Source organism: Lepidochelys olivacea, assembly GCF_965140295.1.
Source record: "Lepidochelys olivacea isolate rLepOli2 genome assembly, chromosome: 1".
NCBI lineage: Eukaryota > Metazoa > Chordata > Testudines > Cheloniidae > Lepidochelys > Lepidochelys olivacea.
In genome coordinates, this window is record NC_140411.1 from 164,552,996 (window position 1) to 164,574,267 (window position 21,272).

Here is a 21,272-nt window from a genome sequence, read left to right on the forward strand (position 1 = left end):
ATAAGCAAAAAGGAAAAGAAATAAAAATCTTGTTTTCTAGTACCTTGTACAAACAAAATGTTACTAGTTTGCTGCCTACTAGGGAAACGGCTAACCTATTTTTAAAAATCCAGATTGTAATGACTGATCTTCACACAAAACCAGATGCTAAAAATTAAGATTGACCTCAGTTTCCGTCAAACCACCACTGAATGGCAACAGAAATGGGTAGTTTCTCCCACTCACCCTACTCCTTTTGTCCTTCTCAACCAGCTATACTCCTGTCAAAAATATAAAGGAAAGGGTAACCACCTTTCTGTATACAGTGCTATAAAACCCCTCCTGGCCAGAAGCAAAACCCTTTCATCTGTAAAGGGTTAAGAAGCTAAGATAACCTCGTTGGCACCTGACCAAAATGACCAATCAGGAGACAAGATACTTTCAAATCTGGAGGGGAGGGAACAAAGGGCTCGTCTGTGTGATACTTTTGCCGGGAACAGATCAGGAATGCAGTCTCAGAACTTCTGTTAAATTAGTAAGTAATCTAGCTAGAAATGTGTTAGATTTCCTTTTGTTTAAATGGCTGGTAAAATAAGCTGTGCTGGATGGAATGTATATTCCTGTTTGTGTCTTTTTGTAACTTAAGGTTTTGCCTAGAGAGATTCTCTAGGTTTTGAATCTGATTACCCTGTAAGGTATTTACCATCCTGATTTTACAGAGGTGATTCTTTTACCTTTTCTTTAATTAAAATTCTTCTTTTAAGAACCTGATTGATTTTTCATTGTTCTTAAGATCCAAGGGTTTGGGTCTGTGTTCACCTGTACAAACTGGTGAGGATTTTTAATCAAGCCTTCCCCAGGAAAGGGGGTGTAGGGTTTGGGGGGATATTTGGGGCGAAGACATCTCCTAGTGGGCTCTTTCCCTGTTCTTTATTAACACGCTTGGTGGTGGCAGATTAGGGTTCAAGGACAAAACAAAATTTGTACCTTGAAGTTTTTAACCTAAGCTGGTAAGACTAAGCTTAGGGGGTCTTTCATGCAGGTCCCCACATCTGTAACCTAGAGTTCAGAGTGGGGAAGGAACCTTGACAGCTCCTAACTAAGCTGAACTGCAGTTCAGGAAAAGGAAGCACATGGCTAACAAATAAGGCTATAAAACATTTGCTTGGACAACCAAATATGAGATACAAACTGTCCTGAGAAAGCGTAGCCTAAAGAAAGGTAACACAATCAAACTTCTAGTTTTATAAAACTAGAAACTGTGAACAAAGATAAAAGCAAAGTGCACTTTGGCTTATTGGCAATTATCTGTTATTACAAGTAGACAAGTCCAACATTTAGGTTTTGCTATTGAAAATTGAACAAAAGCCTAAGAAATGGTTTTATGGATTTTAAATGAGAAAAAATGTCTCTCAGGTTTTGAACATTGCTAGGGAAATGTTCAAATTTATTATACCACTGTGCTATTGCAAGTGAACCTGACAGATCTACTTCCAAACAAAATAAACCACAAATAGCATACATGGCAAAAACAGGTTTTTTTTTTAATTATAATACACTGTATTAACACATGTAAGGAAGTCTTAAATATAATAAAATTGAAACTTCTGATTGCTCTCAATGTACCACAGAATCAAAAATTAGAACCTTATTTCCCCTTCACTTTCTATTACTATAATTATTTTAGCTGAATTTAAGTTTTAATGTCAAAGTCACTGCACAATTTAAACAAAAACAAAAGGGTCAAGTATTCAATAAATGAAGTGCTGATACCTATAAGTTCTGCAACTGCACTGAACGGCCAAGTGTGACTGGTAGAATTTGTGTGCAAGAACTTTGGACAAAGCTGAAACAAAAACAAAAAAGGTTAGTGTTAGCTCAGTTTGTTTCCCTCCACACTATAAAGTGAAAGACAATATCTATTAAATATTGTGACATTTACAGTAGCCATTTTATACAACAAATGAGTGTTAAGTTACCATACTTAAAAAAATCTGAAGAATATTTCCAACATTTATCATCAATATTCTTCAAGAAAGTGACATGATCGGCAAGATTTAGCCCTTGTTGTTATGCTGTGTTCTAGACTAGAGTCCTCAAGGTCACCTATGAAGTTGATTACTCCGGAGGGAGGTGCAGAGCTACATAGGGAGGCTGAGTGGAGGCACAGAGACTAGTGCAGACAGGGGAGGGGTACAGGGACACATAGGGACAGGGGAGTGGCTGGGTGAGGGCACAGCGACACATGGGGGAAGGGGTGCAGAGCTACATAGGGCCAGGGGAGTGGCTGGGTGAGGGCACCAACACAAGGGGGAGGGGTACAGGGACACATAGGGACAGGGAAGTGGCTGGCTGAGGGCACAGAGACACATGGGGGCGAGGGCAGATGTGCCTGACTGAATGGGAGAGGCTAGGGGTCAGCCAGGGTCTGCATGGGGGAAACTCCTTAACAATCCCTCCCTGTCCCCGCAAAAAACCTGTTCCATACTTTTCCCATCCATACCCAACAGCCCTCCAAGGTCACTCCCAGGCTCCTTCCTAGCAATTTACTTCCCTCTCCCTCAGCTCCTCTGTTACCCCTAACTCCCCCAAGCCTTTGCACTGCTTCTGAAGGGTGCGGGAAATATGATTCTGTATTGCGGTTTAAATGAATTACTCAGAGTTCTGTATTAATATGCCTAGTAAGGAATCTATTTGTCAAAAAACATTTCCTAATCTTTTTTGTTGTCTGTATCGTTAGACATACTTGCTGACAGGTATTTTGAAATAAATGACCAAAAATAATTGAAAGTGGTGTGATTATATTGTGTTATTTTGACAAAATATGCAGAATTTTTAAATATTATGTGCAAAAGTTTTAATTTTTTGTTGTAGATTTTTAAATGCACAGAATTCCACCAAGAGTATTACATGTCACTACAATTACATGCCCACTGACATTAGACGTCATTAGAGGAACCAAATCTCAGCTCTCCAGCACAAGCCTCAACCACTTGATCTAAAAGAGTAATCTTTTCTTTAGGTATGTAACAAGCACTTATTCTTACTAGGGGCAACCACCAAGAGGAGCAATACACTGGCTTAGGCTTTGTCTATATTATAAATGCTTTGTCAGTATAGCTAAACAGGGGAGCCCCCTAGTGCAGACATAGCATATACTGACAGATGGAGTTTTTCCACCAGCATTGTAACATCACCTTTCTGAACATTAGCTATGCCAAAGAAGCAATCTTCTGTCAGCATAGTTGCATCTAAACTGGAGTTTTTGGTGGCATTGTTGTGCTGACAGGGAGTACTGTTTTTTCCACACACCTGAAAGACACCTGTCTCAACTAAACTTTGCAGTATAGACCTGCTCTTAGTGTGTACAAACATGTCTCCCTGTAGTAACTGGGTCAGTTTGATGAAGGCTTATTTACCCCTAACCAAATAGCTCCTTTAGGTCAAGCAGTGGTGATTCATGGTTTGGATAGTCAAGCTCCTAAATTCTATCCCTCCAATGACCAGAACAGCTATACCAGGAAACCCTTTCTAGTGTAGACAAGGCCTAAATAAACATGTGCTAGTCACCCTGTCCATTATCTCCACAGATATAATGCTGTTGACCTTTTGCCAAGCACAGCAGAAATCAGGACCTTGTAGGTCAGTTTTCTGTTTGGAGCAGACATTAGTGATGCAGAGTCAGATATTTTCTTCAGGTAACTTGTTTATTTACAAAAGGCACACACCAATCCTATTTCCTTGAACAGGGGTGGTAAATGGCACATAAGCAACTCACTCTTGCAGAAACCTCAAGTAAAGCATTTTCGCCTGTTTCCAGGACACACTCACCAATCTAACTGCTTAACAATTTCTGAGAATCTCTCTCTCACTAAACACCTCTGCACTTCACTTCTATAAGTGAGGGCAGGTCTACACTACAAACGTGTAGTGACACAGCTGCACCAATGCAACTACTCCACGGTATTGCTTCTGGCGCAGACATTCTAAGCCAATGGGAGCGACCTCTCCTGTCGACTTAACTCCACCTCCATGAGAGGCAGTAGCCATGTTGGTGAGAGAGCTCTCCTGTCGACATAGCGCTGTCTACACTAGTGCTTAGCTCAGTATACCTACATCATTCAGTGGTGTGGATTATTCACACCCCCTGAGTGACTGTTATATCAAAAAGAAAAGGAGGACTTGTGGCACCTTAGAGACTAAAATTTATTTGGGCATAAGCTTTTGTGAGCTACAGCTCACTTCATCGGATGCATTCAGTGGAAAATACAGTGGGGAGATTTATATACATTGTGGAAGTATAACATTGTATAAGTATAGCGTTGTATAAGGGGACATGCTGGATACATTGTATGAGAGGGCATGCCAAAACATGTTACAAAGTATCTGAGGGAGCACATGTAGGGACAGTTAGCTTATGAATGGAGAAGCAATTATGATAGAGCCAGCACGTCTAAGAAGCAGGCATCAGAATGGAAGGTGTGAAGGGCAATTAGTTAAGTTAACTGGAAGCTGTTAAAGGAGATTGTTAAGGGTGGCAGGTAATTGAAAATACGTGACTCGTCTCAGGGATCTCGAAGGGTGGTGACTAAAATCTTTTTTCTTTTTTTGTCTGTAACTTCTCTGTAACTTGTTCTCCAAAAACTGTATAAATTAAGAGAGAAGCCCCACTCGGGGGGCTCACTTCTAAATGTATTAGCAGAGCAGCTTCGCTAATAAAACAGAGTGGTCTGATAAATTGTAAGTCTGAGTCAAACTTTGACAATTTGGAGGTTCCACTGAGATGGCAAGCGGCTTCACTGAGGCTGTGTGATCCCTGACTGCCTTGCAGGACGATCCTGGCAGCCGGCGCCTGGACGCTTAGTCCAAGCGATCCTCCACAAGACAGAAAGGTACACAGCAGCAGCGCAGTCTACGCCATTGAACTTGTTGGTTCCCACTCTGTTCGGGTAGGGGTCCTTGGATCCAGCTTCTGGAATCAGACGTCTCAGGTAATTATTATTTTTGTGCTTTAACCGGTTTGAGGACTGTCTTGTCTTTGTGTCTATCCGTCTTCCCCGTGGTGTGTGTGTGAATCTGGGAGCCATCTCTGTCCGGAGACTGGCTGACCAAGGGATCCCCGTCCCCACGGTCTGAATAAGTGGAATCTGCACAGCTGCAGCCGCACCACGCCTTGGGTATAACCCCTGGTGTGAAAGCAAGGGCAGTTGAGGCAGTAGCCTGTGGGCTCCTTTCTGTGTGTTGCACGGGGTACCACTCTGCTGAGCCCGAATTTCCTTCTTGTGTGAGTGCTGTGTGAAGTCCTCCTGGATGGGTAATCAGAACTCTAAGGTAGAACAGTTCCCTAAGGGAACTCCAGCTTATTTTATGTATTTTAGGAGGGGTCCGGACTCTTGTAGGTTTCTTGAAAAATGGTCCAAATTAGCTCTAGAGAACCCCAAATTACAGTGGCCACTGTTAGGTTCTTGGGACAAGGATCGAGTGGATGCTTTAAAAAGCAAACTCGTCCTCCCAAAAACCAAATTGGAGAGGAGAAGTAGACTGCTTCATGCAGTGGTGGGAAGAGGCAAATCGTAGATGGACTGAGTCAAAACTCACCTCTCTTAAAAATTCTATCAAAAAACTAACAGTTCAATTGGATGCAGTCTCTCCCACCACTAGTCTGAGCGCTCCCCTTTGCCCCGTCCGGTGCAATGATCCGGATCAAACCCGACCCCCACCATACTCCTGCGCAAATAAGAAATCAGAAAAGGAAAAATCTTCAGTGACTACAGATAACGAAAGTGAAGAAGATACCCTCATTGGCCTCGCAGCTCTGCAAAATATTATGAAGAAGAAATCCAAAGCAGACTGCAAAGATTCTCTTGACATCTCTTCTTGGAAAAGAGAACCTGATGGGAGGTTAATGAGAGACTCTGATCAAACTGTTGTGGCACCCTTACGAGTCCTTAAAATGGAGAAAGTAAGTCCATATGGGATTATAAGCCCTGGACTCATACGGAACTTTTATCTATAGTTAAAAGTTTTCCCAAACCACAGGAAAACTCTGTCAAATTCGCTGAGGAGTTTCTGTTAATCTGTGAAACCTATGAACCCTCTGAAACAGATCTCCTCCAACTGTGTAAATTGTTAGCTCCTGCCAGTTATTATGAAAAATGGTTGGCTGCCGCAGACTGGCCAGCTGAGGCACGCCACTCAACCATAAAAAGTACTGGCCCAGATTCGGCATACAGAGACCGGTGTATGGTTCTTTGGAAGCGCCTGCATCAAGCCATTCCCAAAGTGTGGGCTCCTAAAACAAACTGGACAGCAATACGTTGCTGTAAGCAAGGGCAAGGAGAAAGCCCAGGCGACTATAGGTCCCGGCTAACCGATATTTTCCTACAACATTCAGGAATACAAGAGCCCGATGTAAATGGGCAGGGGGCCTTGGCACATGCATTTGTTGATGGTCTTCTCCTTGCCACAGGCAGCATGTTAAAACGAATAAGTGTGGGATGGGAGACTGAAACCATGGACAAATTGCTGGCAGTAGCAGAGCATTGCCATCGCACTTTAAAAGGAAAGGAGGAACAGTCCTCCCAAAAGTTAATGGCTCTGCAGATACAGCATTATTCAGGACTAAGCAGACCACACCGGGGACAGGGACGAGGTTGCGGAACGGGGCGGGGGGCTGGATTAACTGGGGTTTGTAACTACTTTAAACAGCCTGGACACTGGAAAAAAGAGTGTCCAAGACGACCTAATAATTGTATGGGAAATCAAGTGAACCCCCCACTGGTTCCTCCAGCTGATCCCCAACCCTATTTTTCACCCCAACAATGACGGGATGCTGGGGAACCTCACAAAGTTTTAGCTCCCTTATTACCTCTGTCCCCTACTTGAGAATGTGTCCTGACTGTAAATGATCTCTCTCTCCCTTTCCTTGTTGATACTGGAGCTTCTCTTTCTATAATCCGCACCACTGACTTGCCTGAGGTTCCCCGATCTGGAAAATCTGTGTCTGCTGTTGGCATTACAGGGATCCCTACCTCTTTTCCCCTATCAAAACCTTTGTCTGTTCAGGTCGGTCCCCTCTCTGAGGAGCATGCATTCCTCCTCTCTGATTCGACCCCTGCAAACCTTCTGGGACAGGACTTGCTATGCAAACTTGGCTGTTCTATTTACTGCTCCCCAGATGGTGTCTATCTGCAAATCCCTCAGTCTTCCTTATGTGATTCTGTAGCCTCCCTGCTGTCTGAAACTTCCCTCTCCACTCCGGTCCCTTGCTGTCCCTTAACTCCGTCCCTAGAGCACCTAATCTCTCAGGTTCCTTCCTCCCTATGGCCATCTCACCCATCTGAAGTGGGCCGATTAAATACTGACCCAGTTCAGATTACTGTAGACAATTCCAAACTTCTGCCTCCCCTGTCTCAGTATCCTTTGAATCCTGAGGCAGAGGCTGGGATTGCTCCAGTTATATCTGCATTAAAAGAACAAGGAATTATTGTCCCTTGTTCCAGCCCCTGTAACACCCCTATCCTCCCAGTTCAAAAGGCTGATGGCAAATTGTGACAATTTGTTTAAGACCTTCGAGCTATTAACCGTATTGTCATACCTTCTTTTCCAGTGGTTCCTAACCCTGCTACAATACTAGCGTCTATTCCTCCAAATGCAACACACTTTACTGTTGTAGATTTGTGCTCCGCTTTCTTCTCTGTCCCAGTTCACTCTGAATCCCAGTATCTCTTTGCCTTCTCCTACAAGGGTCAGCAATATACATGGACTACCCTTCCCCAGGGGTATACAGAGAGTCCATCCTATTTTTCCTCAAGCCCTAGCCAGGGATCTCGCTGATCTGGTTTTCCCATCAGGATCCACACTGATCCAATATGTGGACGACTTACTCCTGTGCTCCCCCTCTCTGTCTGCCTCAGAAACTGATTCACTAACACTTCTCACAGCTTTAGCAAACAAGGGTCATAAGGCTTCTCGCACAAAATTGCAGCTCTGCCAAACCTCTGTCACATACCTAGGCTTCCTTCTCTCCCAGGGTTCCCGTACACTCTATCCAGCCCGGGTACAAGCCATCCTTAGCTTTCCCCAGCCTTGCTCTCCACGCCAGGTCAGAAAATTCTTAGGCATGACAGGGTTCTGTAGGCAATGGATTCCCCAATATGCTTCTCTGGCTAAACCACTCCAAGAACTCACTCGATCCTCTGTACCTAACCCCATGCCATGGCCACTTGAAGCAAATGTTGCTTTCATCTCCCTTAAGCAGAATTTAGCCTCTGCCCCTGCCTTAGGGTTACCTAACTATGACAAGCCTTTTACCCTTTTCTGTCACGAACAATCTGCTTGTGCCCTCGGGGTTCTTACTCAGGAGCACGGTGACAGAAATCGCCCGGTGGCTTATTTTTCTGCAACCTTGGACCCTGTAGCCCAGGGTTTACCCCCTTGCCTATGCGCTGTAGCTGCTGCAGCGCGCCTGGTTGAGATGTCTGAGTCCCTTGTCCTCCGCTCTCCTCTCACTCTCATGGATCCCCATTCTGTGGAAACTCTCCTTCTGCAACGCAACACTGCTCACCTCTCCTCGCCTCACTAGGTATGAACTTTTGCTGCTTTCAGCCTCACATATCACTATTAAGCGCTGCTCCCAGTTAAACCCTGCTACCCTCCTTCCTTTACCTAGTGATGGTGAACCCCATGACTGCCTTGCAACTGTCTCCGCTATCACTGTCCCGCGCCCCGACCTTTCAGATGTACCTCTCCCTAACTCTGACCTGGTATTATTCACTGATGGGTCCTGTTATAGAAATGACCAAGGCCACCTTCTTGCAGGGTATGCTGTGGTCTCTCTCTCTGAGACCATAGAAGCTGTGCCCTTACCCTCTGTGACCTCTGCCCAGGTGGCTGAACTGACTGCTCTAATCTGTGCCTGCTTTCTAGCCGAGGGGCTCTCTGCCACTATTTTTACTGATTCTCGGTATGCCTTTGGGGTTGTGCATGACTTTGGCATCCTCTGGCAGGCTCGAGGTTTTCTTACCTCTACTGGTACCCCTATCAAGAATGGCCCCTACATTGCCTCCCTCCTGTATGCAGTTTTACGTCTGCCTTGGCAATTGTTAAGTGTACTGGCCACTCAGCGGCAGACACCACGGTGGCAAAAGGTAATGCACTTGCTGATGCTACTGCAAAACATGCCGCCACTATAAAACCTTCACCAGAAGCGTTTCTTGGTCCCCTCTCTGTCTCTGTAACGCCACCATCCCTGTCTCATCTCACTCAGCTCCAGGATTCTGCCCCAGAAACAGAGAAAGACTCCTGCAGTGCTTTGGGTTGCTCTTTGCATTCTGATTCCCTTTGGCGATCGCCCACCGGTACCTTTGTAGCCCCCCTCTCACTCTACCCGTCTCTAGCCGCCCTGCTACATGGTGTTTCGCATGTCGGCAAGGAGGGGATGGTCTCTGCTATGAGTAAGACGGGGTGGTGGGCTCCCCATTTCAGCTCCTTTGCAACCCGCCACTGTGCCGCTTGTGTTACTTGTCAAAGCCACAATGTAGGCAAATCTGTAAAAGTAACACAAGGGTTCCGGGGTTTGCCTCAAGCACCTTTCATACACTGGCAACTTGATTTTGTACAAATGCCAAAGTGTCAGAAATATGAATTCATTTTAGTTATGTCTGTTTTCGGGTTGGATTGAAGCCTTTCCCTGTCGCAAAGCTGATTCATTGTCCGTTGCAAAATGTCTGTTAAATCACATTATCCCTACCAAGGGAATTCCTCCCACTTTGTCTAGTGACCAGGGAACACATTTTACTGGAAAAATTGTTCAACATCTAAACCAGGTATTACATGTCACCCACCCGTTGCACTGCCCTTACCATCCACAGAGTGCAGGGGCAGTTGAAAGGCGAAATGGTGTGCTTAAAAATAAGCTAGCAAAAATCTGTAGTTCCACAGGGTTAAACTGGCCAGCTGCTTTACCACTGGCCCTTATGGAAATTCGGTCATCCCCATCCCAGAGACACAAATTGAGTCCATTTGAAATCATCATGGGATGCCCTATGCGAACAATGGCTACTATTGCCCCAGCCCCAGACCTAAACCTAACTCACAGCATGCTCCTCCAGTACTGCAAAGGGTTAATGCAAGCTGTGAGCTCCTTCCATTCGCAGGTGCGAGCAGCTTGGCCCACGGAACCCACCTCTGCTGCCCGTCACACTCTTGAGCCTGGTGATTGGGTCTACCTGTGGCACCACCTTCGGAAGCACGCCTTGGAACCCCGGTGGAAGGGTCCATACCAGGTACTGCTCACCACCCAGACAGCAGTGAAACTATCCGGCATCGCTGCATGGATCCATGCCTCACAGTGTAAGCCAGCGCCACCTCAAGGGGACCAAGCACCTCTGCTTGACCACGTAGAACCAGCTTCAACCCCAGAAGACAAAGAGGAACAGCCTGCAATACCTTACAATCTGCGCTCTCATAAGGGTTGCCAGAAGCAGAGGGTAAGCAGACAGCAGGACCCAACAAACAAGAAGCAGTAGTGAGCCTAGCGCCTGCTGCCTAGTGGATGTAAAACCATGACTGCGGTTCCCTCGAAAGGGGTTGTCGGAACCAGAAAGGGTCCTGCTTCCAACATGTGTCCTTTGAGAAGCTTAATCCTCAGCTACTGTGTCCTGAGGGTCTGGGGAATCCAGAGTGCTAATCTAATGTTGTTAAATGTCACCAGTGAAAGTAATGAAAAAGAACGATTGATGTATGGAATCCAGTAAGTCATTGGTCATGAGCGTAGCCTTGACCAAAAGAGGGGATTGTGGAAGTATAACATTGTTTAAGTATAGCGTTGTATAAGGGGACATGCTGGATACACTGTATATGAGAGGGCATGCCAAAATATGTTACAAGTATCTGAGGGAGCACATGTAGGGACAGTTAGCTTTTGAATGGAGAAGCAATTAAGATAGAGCCAGCACGTCTAAGAAGCAGGCATCAGAATGGAAGGTGTGAAGGGCAATTAGTTAAGTTAACTGGAAGCTGTTAAAGGAGATTGTTAAGGGTGGCAGGTAATTGAAGATACGTGACTGGTCTCAGGGATCTCGAAGGGTGGTGACTAAAATCTTTTTTCTTCTTTTGTCTGTAACTTCTCTGTAATTTGTTCTCCAAAAACTGTATAAATTAAGAGACACAAGCCTCACTCGGGGGGGGGGGGGGTGGCTCACTTCTAAATGTGTTAGCAGAGCAGCTTTGCTAATAAAACAGAGTGGTCTGATAAATTGTGAGTCTGAGTCAAACTTTGACAACACAGAGAACATGAAACAATGGGTGTTACCATACACACTGTAACCAGAGTGATCACTTAAGCTAAGCTTCAGAGTAACAGCCGTGTTAGTCGGTATTCACAAAAAGAAAGGGAGTACTTGTGGCACTTTAGACACTAACCAATTTATTTGAGCATAAACTTTCACGAAAGCTTATGCTCAAATAAATTGGTTAGTCTAAGGTGCCACAAGTACTCCTTTTCTTTAAGCTAAGCTATTACCAGCGGGGTCCTCGGATGACCTTTTGTAGTGATAATCAAGGTGGGCCATTTCCAGCAGTTGACAAGAACATCTGAGGAACAGTGGGGGAGAAGAACATGGTGAAATAGTGTTACTTTGTGTAATGACGCATCCACTCCCAGTCTCTATTCAAGCCTAAGTTAATTGTATCCAGTTTGCAAATTAATTCCAATTCAGCAGTTATACCAAAGTAATTCTGTAGTGTAGCCCAGGGCTGGAGAAACTCCTAGTCCCACACTGCTCATGGAGACCATATGGTGCAGAAAGCTGGGCCATCAACACTTTTATACAGCAGCTCTGCAAAACAAAGGCAGCTTAGAAAGTTCTAACCACCTGTACAAAGGAGAGTGATTTAGCTCACACAATATCCTTAATGACTTTCACGGAGTGGTTATTGCATGAAATCTTTAACTTCCTTTGGAGAGCTTAATCCTGGGTGATTTTATATTTTTGTATATGTACATGCACAATCCTCTCATGGGCAAGCCACCAGTGTTGTTAAAATACTAAAAGTTGGTCCAATAAAAGATATTACCTCACCCTCCTTTGTCTCTAATAACATTGCTCATCCCACATGAATGTTGTAAAGCTTGTTTGAAAAGCAATTTTTACATACATGGAAGAGTTTAATGGAATCCAGTGCACATAACAGGAGCATATCCTCATGATGCATATTCTCAAACCCTTTTCTATTGATTAAATTAAAACTAACCCACTGTCCAGCAAGACTCAAAGGTCTAACGTGTCTTTGGCCTGGTCTTCACTGCAAAGTTAACTCGAGTTATACTTGAGCCATCATCACACCTAAAACCCCTTAATTTGAATGCAGTGGTGCTTTTAACTCAAAATGGCAGGCCCAAGAGGAGGTATAGGCTAACACAGAAGTGAGCACAGCTCAGCAACTGTAAAACTATTGCAGTGTGGACGCAGGCTAGCTTCACTGTGGTGCCACCATTAGTCCAATACCTTCCAACAATTTTTCCATGTTCCCAGAAAGGACAGACAAGTTCTCCCACAATGCACTAAGAAATAATTCAAAAAGCAGCCTAAATTTTACATTGCTAAGAATCACAGAATGTGCCCCCAGAAGCTGTAGCACTATTCAATGAGTGGGTACAGTAACTCCTCACTTAACGTTGTTTCATCGTTGATCTATTAGAGAACATAGTAATTAAAAATTGCGCAATGTTTGCATACAACGTTGTTTGGCCGCCTCCTGTTAGCGGGTGGTGGCTTGGAATAAGGGTGGGCCACGAGGATGCAGCACACTCTGGGGAGTGGGTGGGGGCAGGCCTGGGGCAGAGCCGGGGGTTGAGCACCCCCTGGCACTTTGGAAAGTGGGCGCCTGTGCAGCCGTACATGCGCCACCCAGAGAAGGGAGTCGTGCACTCCAGTGGGATAGCATGGATTCGTCATCACGTTCAGTTTCCACAGGGAAGTGTTTGCAGCCGCTGCCCTGCGCCCATTGTGTCTCCTCCCTCATGGCTCCCTTGTAGAGTGAGAGGCTACACTAACAACAACTTGTTAATCCACGATGGCTCAGCCAAGTGCTAGTTCATCATTTAGCAGCAAGGCATTCCCTAGGAAATATCCTACCTATATCAACAACAGTTGCCTTTTGCCTCAATGTACCAAACAGATGCAAGTCTCCCCTACCCCAACTACCCACTTCTGTCAAGAAACTACATCTTATTTTTAATCTATAGTCCAGATCTATCACTACACCAACCTACCCCACGCAAGGATCCTAAACAAATTGCAAATCTTATACCTTCCCTATTCAGAGTTTATGAACAATGTACTCACCTGGCCAAATGCAGGTTACATATCAATGTTTCTACATAGCCAGGTACTCAGAGTACATATTCAAGCCAGGCCAGTGATAGATTACAGATGACAAAAATCTTTATTGTAAAAACAATTAAGGTTGTCACACATGTAACTTACTGGACACAAAACAAATAGTTAAGCCACTTAACAGTACATACCACCTACTCCTCTACCCATAGGCCCACACCTTAGTATTACTATTGTATATCAGAATCTTAACTTTGCCCCTTTAAGCTGCCCTCTGCGAATACTACTTTACTGGATTCTCCACATCCCCAATACTATCAGTTGTAAATGTCTGACATAGTTTACCAAATTATTCTCTCCCAGCATACTAGAGGATGCTGGAAGGCTGGCATCCTTAGAGGAGCAGAGTTAAGGTTTTGTTGTGCGTCGTCTATCATTCGCAGTAGCTATGGTAATGGTAAGGCAGGCCTGTGGACTAGAGGGTATGTACTGCTAGACAGCTAACTTTTCCTTGATCATGTAAGAGAGCCAAGGCAGATAAGAATCTCTTTTACTGAACCAACTTCAATAAAAGACATTACCTCACCACCTTGTGTCTCTAATATACTGGGAGGGACTAACACAGCTACAACAATGGGCATGCATGTTGATTGTATGTCAGTATATTACAAGAGTGGCAACCATAACTGCTTCATAACTTGTGTGTTAATTTCCTAGGTTTTTTAAAAATATGTTTAAGCAGGAAGAAGAGGTTCAGTAGGGGAGGTGGGACCTGAAGAAAAGTAAGTCCCCTAGTTCTGTGACAGCTGCACTTCATTGACATAAGATTTTACCTGCTAGAGAACTACAGTTGTTGACAGAGAAGATTGTATCCATTAGCAAAAAGAAAAGGAGTACTTGTGGCACCTTAGAGACTAACTGTAGCTCATGAAAGCTTATGCTCAAATAAACTGGTTAGTCTCTAAGGTGCCACAAGTACTCCTTTTCTTTTTGCGAATACAGACTAACACGGCTGCTACTCTGAAACCTATCCATTAGCAGTTGCACTTCTCTGAAAGATAAAAATCTTTTATACTGTAGGATATAATCTGTCGGAGAAATGGAGCTGCTGACAGAAAATAAATCTGTCAGCAGCTACACATAAAACTTTCTTTGTTACAGGATAAATCTGACGGAAAAGCACTAACCCATAGTGGCTCTTTTTTGATCAGTTGATTCCTTCTCTCTTCCCTACCCCCAGCGTGCGTGCGCACACAAAGTCAGGCTACTATGGATAAGTTTCAGCCAGAGCCCAATTTAAAGTTTATGAAAAGAAATCAAACTACTCAGAATACTCAAAAGACAAATATTAATGCTGAAGTAAAATTTCACTCTGAAAGCTCACCTACATGTAGAGAGAAATACATACACATCATTTCAGAATGTAGCCTTATCTACGGAGCTGCCACCAGTGTTTCTATATCATCATACATGGGAGAGATTGTAGGCGTTAAAAGGTTTGTAAAATTTATTATAACTTTCATTTGTAGTCAATTCTTGACATTTCTGAAGGTGTTATAAATCTTTCCCTGTTGAATGGTGGGTAGTTACACAAGATATCTTTAAGATGAGGTTTGGAATACACAGAATGTTCCACTGAATGCATCCGATGAAGTGAGCTGTAGCATACGAAAGCTTATGTTTAAATAAATTTGTTAGTCTCTAAAGGTGCCACAAGCACTCTTTCTTTTCACAGAATACTGTGCATGTCAGCTATGAGCATTTGATAGTGAGTCAAGACACCAGATAACCAGGATCAATCAACTTACTGATCAGAAGTAAAGACAGCATAATACAGAAAGGTCACTATGCTACCAATCTGGAGAACACACTTACAATAGTTACATTTTCCCGTTTGTTCCAACTTTATAAGCTTAATTCTGCTCATCTTTTTTTTCCACTTGTTTATGACAGATGGAATCTGTGGAATTTTCAATTCTATTACCACACCTTACAAACTTTTTCTAGCTTTGTACATAACATTCCAGATGAAAATAAACTGCGGAATCATCTGCACTAACGGTACGTACCTAGCACAAAGTGCATATTTAGCAAACTTCAACAGAACATACATCTTGCTTTTGACAGATTCTGCATATACAAAGAACAGAGATTACAACAATTTAAATACTAGTGAATTTCCACAATAAAGCTCAACATGAGTACGAAAGATTGTGGGAGATTTTAACTAGTTCAATGCACTAAATATGTACATTTGAGACTATAAATGTTTACCTTCCCTCATCTATTCAGTTACATACTTCTAAACAAATAGGTTTCTGAATCTTCATCTTCCTAATTATAATTTTACTTCATAGATACAGTAGTAACGTTAGCAAAATTTCCATTCTAAAAAAATTCAGAGCCACTATAGATTTTATTAAGTTCCTTCTGAAAACAACTAATAGAACTGCTTTCTGAAAATAATATTTGTTTGTTTTGATTATCTTGTACATTGCACTTGAATGACATTTAATTGTGCATGAAGTTTTAGAATCACTTTTCTTTTGGAAGGACCCAAATATTAGAAAACAAGAATACTACCAGGGTTGCCAACTGTCTAATCACAAAAACCCAAACACTCTTGTCCTGCCCAACTCACTCCATCCATCTTCCCTCCGTTGCTCGCTCTCCCCACCACCCTCACCGGGCTGGGGCAGATACAAGATACCTGGGGAGCAGGGAGGATGCATGCTCTGGGCTAGGGCCGAGGAGTTTGGAATGTGGAAGGGGCTCCAGGCTGAGCCTGGGGTAGGGGTGCAGAAGGGGATGTGGGGTGCAAGCTCTGGGAGGGAGTTTGGAGGGGGGCTCAAGGATGGGGCAAGGAGTTGGGGTGCAGGAGGGGGCTCCAGGCTTAGGAGGCAGGAGAGGGTGTGGGCTCCAGACAGGAGGCACTTACCTCGGGCAGCTCCCAGGCAGCGCCACAGCAGGGCTAAGGCAGTCTCCCTGCATGCCCTGGCACCACCCCACTCCCGGAAGCAGCCAGCACATCCTTGCAGCACCTGGGTGAGGGGTAGGAGGCTCCATGCTCTGCCCACATTCACAAGCACCGCCCCGTAGCTCCCTTTGGCCGCAGTTGCCGGCCAATGGGAGCTGCGGAGTCGGCGTTTGGGCAGCACACGGAGCCCCCACATCCCCATGGGCCGCAGGGATATGCTGGCCGCTTTCAAGAGCATTACGGGGCAAGGGCAGGTAGGGAGTCTGCCTTAGCCCTGCTGCACCCCTTGACTTTTACCAGCCTAAAATCTCCTGGTTTCGTTTCAGTAGCCTCTGGGAGATACGGCCTGATTCCAAGAGACTCCAGGCAAAACCAGGAGAATTGGCAACCCTAAATATTACGAGTCATTTTTAAACATCCAGAACTTTGAAGTGATTTGTTCAACTGGTTTTAGCCCTTGGTTATAGCCACCGCCATGGACAATGCTAGTTGCCACTACCATGGTTAGCTGTGCCTTTGACCCCTTACAGATCTCTCTAAGTCCACTTCTCCAGTCTTATGCCTTCTCCCTTGGACAATCCTGCTATTCTCCCACTCACAGAATGGGTTCTAGGCTCCAGTAGCCTGCATATCAACTGTGCTTACCCAACAGATCTGACTAAGTTTTGTGCCTCCTGTCCTTCCTTTGGGAATCGGTGACCAATGGATTACAGTGACCCAAAAAGAGGTTTCTTAAAACAAAGTATTCTTTAGTCTTAACAGTAGGAACACAAAGAATAGTGTAAGAGAAAAGCTGTTTTTTTTTAAAAAAAACCAGAAGATCTACATGCCTGTCTATTTTATCTAAGCCAGAGTTCTGTTGGTGAGAGAGACAATCTTTAAAGCTACACAGAGCTCTTTTTCAGGTCTGGGAAAGGTAGTGAGCCCTAGGCTACACTAGGAACTTATATGGTTATAACTATGTCACTCAGCAACACAGTACAGACCAAACTTCCTGTGTACACAACGCTATGCCAATGGGAGGGCTTCTCACCTCGACTTGGTAACTGCCTCCCAGTACAGTACCTGAAATGCAGACAAGCCCTCAGAGCGTCACAGCTAAATATAAAATAGTTCAGCGTAAATTGATAACACATATTCTAAGGGACCAGTCAAGGTGAAGTGGTCCATTAACACCATTGTAGTCATTGACAAAAAGTGGGGTTGGTGGGTAATAAGCCATGAAGCCAGTGCCTTTATTATAATCATGATTTTTAGTGTCTAACAAAATTATGAATTTAAGCTCTCACTCATCTTTTGGAAGTGCTGTGCAGGTTTCCTTTAAGGATATAACGACTGATAAATCAGATACAGAGTGATTGCTTCATGAAAAGCATTCACCACTGGTGATATGGCATTTTTGTCTTTTTTCCTTGTTCAACAGAAGCTGGTCCAATAGAAGATATTACCTTGCCCACCTCGTCTCTCCAATACCATAGGAACCACACAGCTACAACAATATTGCATATTATTTAAGCTCTTCCCTCACGTGAGAAGGGCACAGGAAAGCCTAGCTGTTTAAAAACCCTGCAGGTACCTGTGGGTGCCAACAGGTTTCCCCTGAAGAGATCCCTGACAACTGCTACCCCAAAGAATGATTATGTCCTTTTAAATCTAGCCAGTGTTTTTGTTCTCCTCCGCCTCCCAAACTCGGGCTTCCTGCCCAAACCTGTCCCGCGACCTCCACAGGCAGGGCCAGAGCATCAAACCGAAAGGCGTTTGCATCGTCTCTCAAGTCCCCCTCCCGGAAACGCTTGAGTTGAGGCGTCCTTCATTGCCTCGCCCACCTGACTGTTTCCAAACAGCCCCGATGGCACCGCCCCCAACAGCCATGCGGCGACCACCCCCGCGGCCAGACCGGCACAGAGCGCCGAGCCCCGCTCGGGCTCCCCCCGCGCAGGGTGGAAAAGCTCCTCCCAGCCCGCCCGGGCTCCCCCATGGCGGCGCGCGCCCAGCCCCCGGCCCGTCTCTCGGGAGCCGCCTGCAAGCTTCACGGTGTTTTGGTTTTCGGAAGCGCAGGTTTCCCTGCCCGGGGCCAGGCCTCAGCCCGCCCCTTCGTGCCTGGGCGCAGGGAGCTGCCGCCTGCTGGGGGGACCCTTTCGCCGCCCCCACCCGGTCCCCAGGGAACGGACTCGAGACGGGGGGGGGATAGCGGGAGAAACCAACTCACACACCCCCACCCCGGGGGGGGGGGGGGCGCCCGGCCGCCCGCTCACCGCGCTGAGGCGAATCCCGCTCTGCGTCTGCACCGCCATCTTAACTCCGGTGCAAAACCAACGCAGCCGCGGAGCCTTACGTCCCAACCCCCGCCCGTCTCCGCCCCAAGCACTTCCGGGGCGGGGCTGACCACTTCCGGCCCCGAGTTGGGGGCGGTGCCGGACGCTGAGGAAGAGCCGCGAGCGTCAGCCCCGCCCCCTTGTGCGTGCGCTGCACTCGCCTGCGGGGGCGGGGCGAGGTGCCGAGGCGGCGGCGGTTTGTGCTCCCAGCTCGCGGGCTCGTGCGCAGCAGTTAGGGCGGAAAGGCTGGAGAGGAGCCGCGCTCTGACTGGCCGCCCCGCCCCACGTGACAGCGGCTCGCGGACCCCTCCCCCCCCGCCCGGCTGCATGAAAAGGGAGAGGCCCCGCCGCCCGCCCCGTGCGTACGCACCCACTAACCGTTCCCCCCTGCGCATGCACCTCTCGTCCGCATCCTCTTGGGTATATCCTCCCCGTGCGGGCTCTGCTCCTCCATACACACACCTTGCGTACAATCATCCTTACACCCCCTTTGCACACACACACACACACACACACACACACTCCCCCTGCACACATCTACCCCACATGCCCTGCCTGCCCGCACGCTGTACACACAGACACCCGCTCCCCCCCCACACCCTGTATGCAGCCACCCCCATATCCTCTGCACACGCACACCCTGTGCACCCCCACGTCCCCTGTAGACACACACCCACCCCACATCCCCTGCACGCACACCCTCGTGCACATCCACCTCCACATCCCCTGCACATACACATACCCTGTACGCATCCATCCACACATTCCCTGCACACACATACACTGTATACAGACTCAGATGCATTATTTGAATGTTGCCACATTCAAGGTTTTCCTGTGGAATTGGGCTATTCATGCATGCCAGTTGTATTTTTTGAGCAGTCAGGGGTTGCAGTATTTTGGCCAAGTTTGCTTATAGTCTGCTACATTTGGGGCTAATTAAATTTAATTAGATGAAATATATATATATACACTGTGTCAGGGGCTCTCCTTACAGTACCTCACTGGCCTTTCCTGGCTAAGGCGAGATTTCCAGGCAGAGGGTGAGCCTAGAGCTACAGCCATGGTGAGTGCAGGCGGCACTTACCAGCTCTGTCTGGTGGGACATGAGCTGGATGTGCAGGGCCTGTGTCATGGCCTCTCCCTGATGGGGGGCTTCAAACTGCCTGGCTCTGGGCCCCTGACGGGTGAGTGCTGAGGAGAGCGGGTGGGGACCAATGTTCCCTCTAATTTTTGGCAGGCTGTGTAAGCAAAAAATTTCTTCTGTGCAAATTTTTGTGCATGCAGTGTTTTGCCATGTGCATGGGGTTTAGGATCTGTGTGCGCGTGCAGATGCGCACAGCTTAGAGGGAACAGTGGTGGGGGCTGGGTTCTGCGGGTACATGTTCGTGTGACCAGACCCCTCACTGTTCTGCTCCCCTCTCTGCTTTTGGTGGCCTTTGCTATGAGCAGAGGACATTTGGGCTCCGCTTATAGCTCATTTTATCTCAATATTTCAGAGTGCTTTACACACACCACATTTGTCATCACTCATATAACTGTGAATCCCATTTTACAGAGGGGGTTATTGAAGCTGTGAGAAATTAATGTGATTCTGTAAGCTTAGACTTTTAAAATAAAATCATTCATGTTTTTGACAGCAAATTTAGAAGAGTATTTCTGTTTTGTTTAATGTCCATACTGTCTCTACAGCAAGATAGAGACTGATTGTACAGGTACTGTATACACTGGTACTACCTATACATAAAGTACAGTCTAATGCACAAAACAAACTGAAAAGGAAAAAGAGAAACTTTTTGGTTAACTTCTTTCAGTTATAAAAATCTTAGGTTTTATAAACAACAGTATAATGCTGTCTCTGAGTAGACTTGCCAGGGTTACATGATGAATCACTGAATTGAAACTAAAAGAGCAAGTCAGGAATTGAAACTGAGAGCTGACTCCCAGTCCTTTGTTATGATAGGTAGATGTACTGCTTTGTAGCGTATACTTGGGGCAGCAGCAAAACATATCTCCTACTGTGTGTACAGTTTAAAATTATGAACCATATCCCTAGTTTAGTGGGTATGCACTTTCCATTGACAAGCTTGTCTGAATATTTTGCCTGATGGCTGTCATATGAAACTGTGATTCGGAAGAGGGAAACTATAGAGAACCTGTTAAACACATTTGTCATCGGAGGGAGGGAATCTTAAAATTTCCTAACAAATTTATCACAAAGGATGGAGTTGTCCTCTTCCCCAAAATGAATGCAACAGCTCTTTCTAGCTCTCCTCCACTATGTTAGTGATCACAGTGTGGGTAATAGAAACATGTCCACTTTAGGGAATTATAGGGGTACAGCAGAGAGAGACCAACAGGTTAGCTATCATACAAATTTTTGACTGAGTATGGGGTTGCTACTGTTGGGGTATGTAAGGGTTAAGTAAAGACCTGGGTAACCATTATCATGGTAATAGGGAGTAAGGCACAGGCAAGTGCTATTTCTTCGCTTGATAGATAAAGTTGCCATCCTTTTCCCTTCCCTTCTGCTTGTTAAGGATAGATAAGCATTGCAGCTGCATAAGGAATATGGTTGTCTGAAGGATACCCTTTGTGTGAAAAAGTGTTATCTCCCCCCTTCCTTCCTCTCCCAGCTACATAAACAAGCTCAGGGTCATG

The 21,272-nt window shown here is 45.7% G+C and overlaps 1 protein-coding gene across 4 annotated transcripts in view; it reads right to left on the bottom strand.

Moving 5' to 3' along the window:
* MORC3 (MORC family CW-type zinc finger 3) overlaps positions 1-18,656 on the bottom strand; it is a 63,427-nt gene extending 44,771 nt beyond the window's left edge. The window contains exons 1-3 of one of the 4 annotated variants that reach the window (XM_084645980.1): positions 16,258-16,370; positions 1,753-1,825; positions 226-260 (exon numbers count right to left, since the gene is read on the bottom strand). Coding sequence is in view for 1 of the 4 variants with exons in the window: in XM_084645978.1 (XP_084502104.1) it covers positions 1,753-1,825; positions 18,552-18,590 (112 nt within the window). In the remaining 3 variants the exon portion in view is untranslated. Of the gene's footprint in view, positions 1-225; positions 261-1,752; positions 1,826-16,257; positions 16,371-18,551 lie in introns of those variants that run through there. The other 3 variants (XM_084645978.1, XM_084645979.1, XM_084645981.1) reach the window with 3 other exon arrangements.
* Between the last annotated feature and the right edge of the window lie 2,616 nt (positions 18,657-21,272).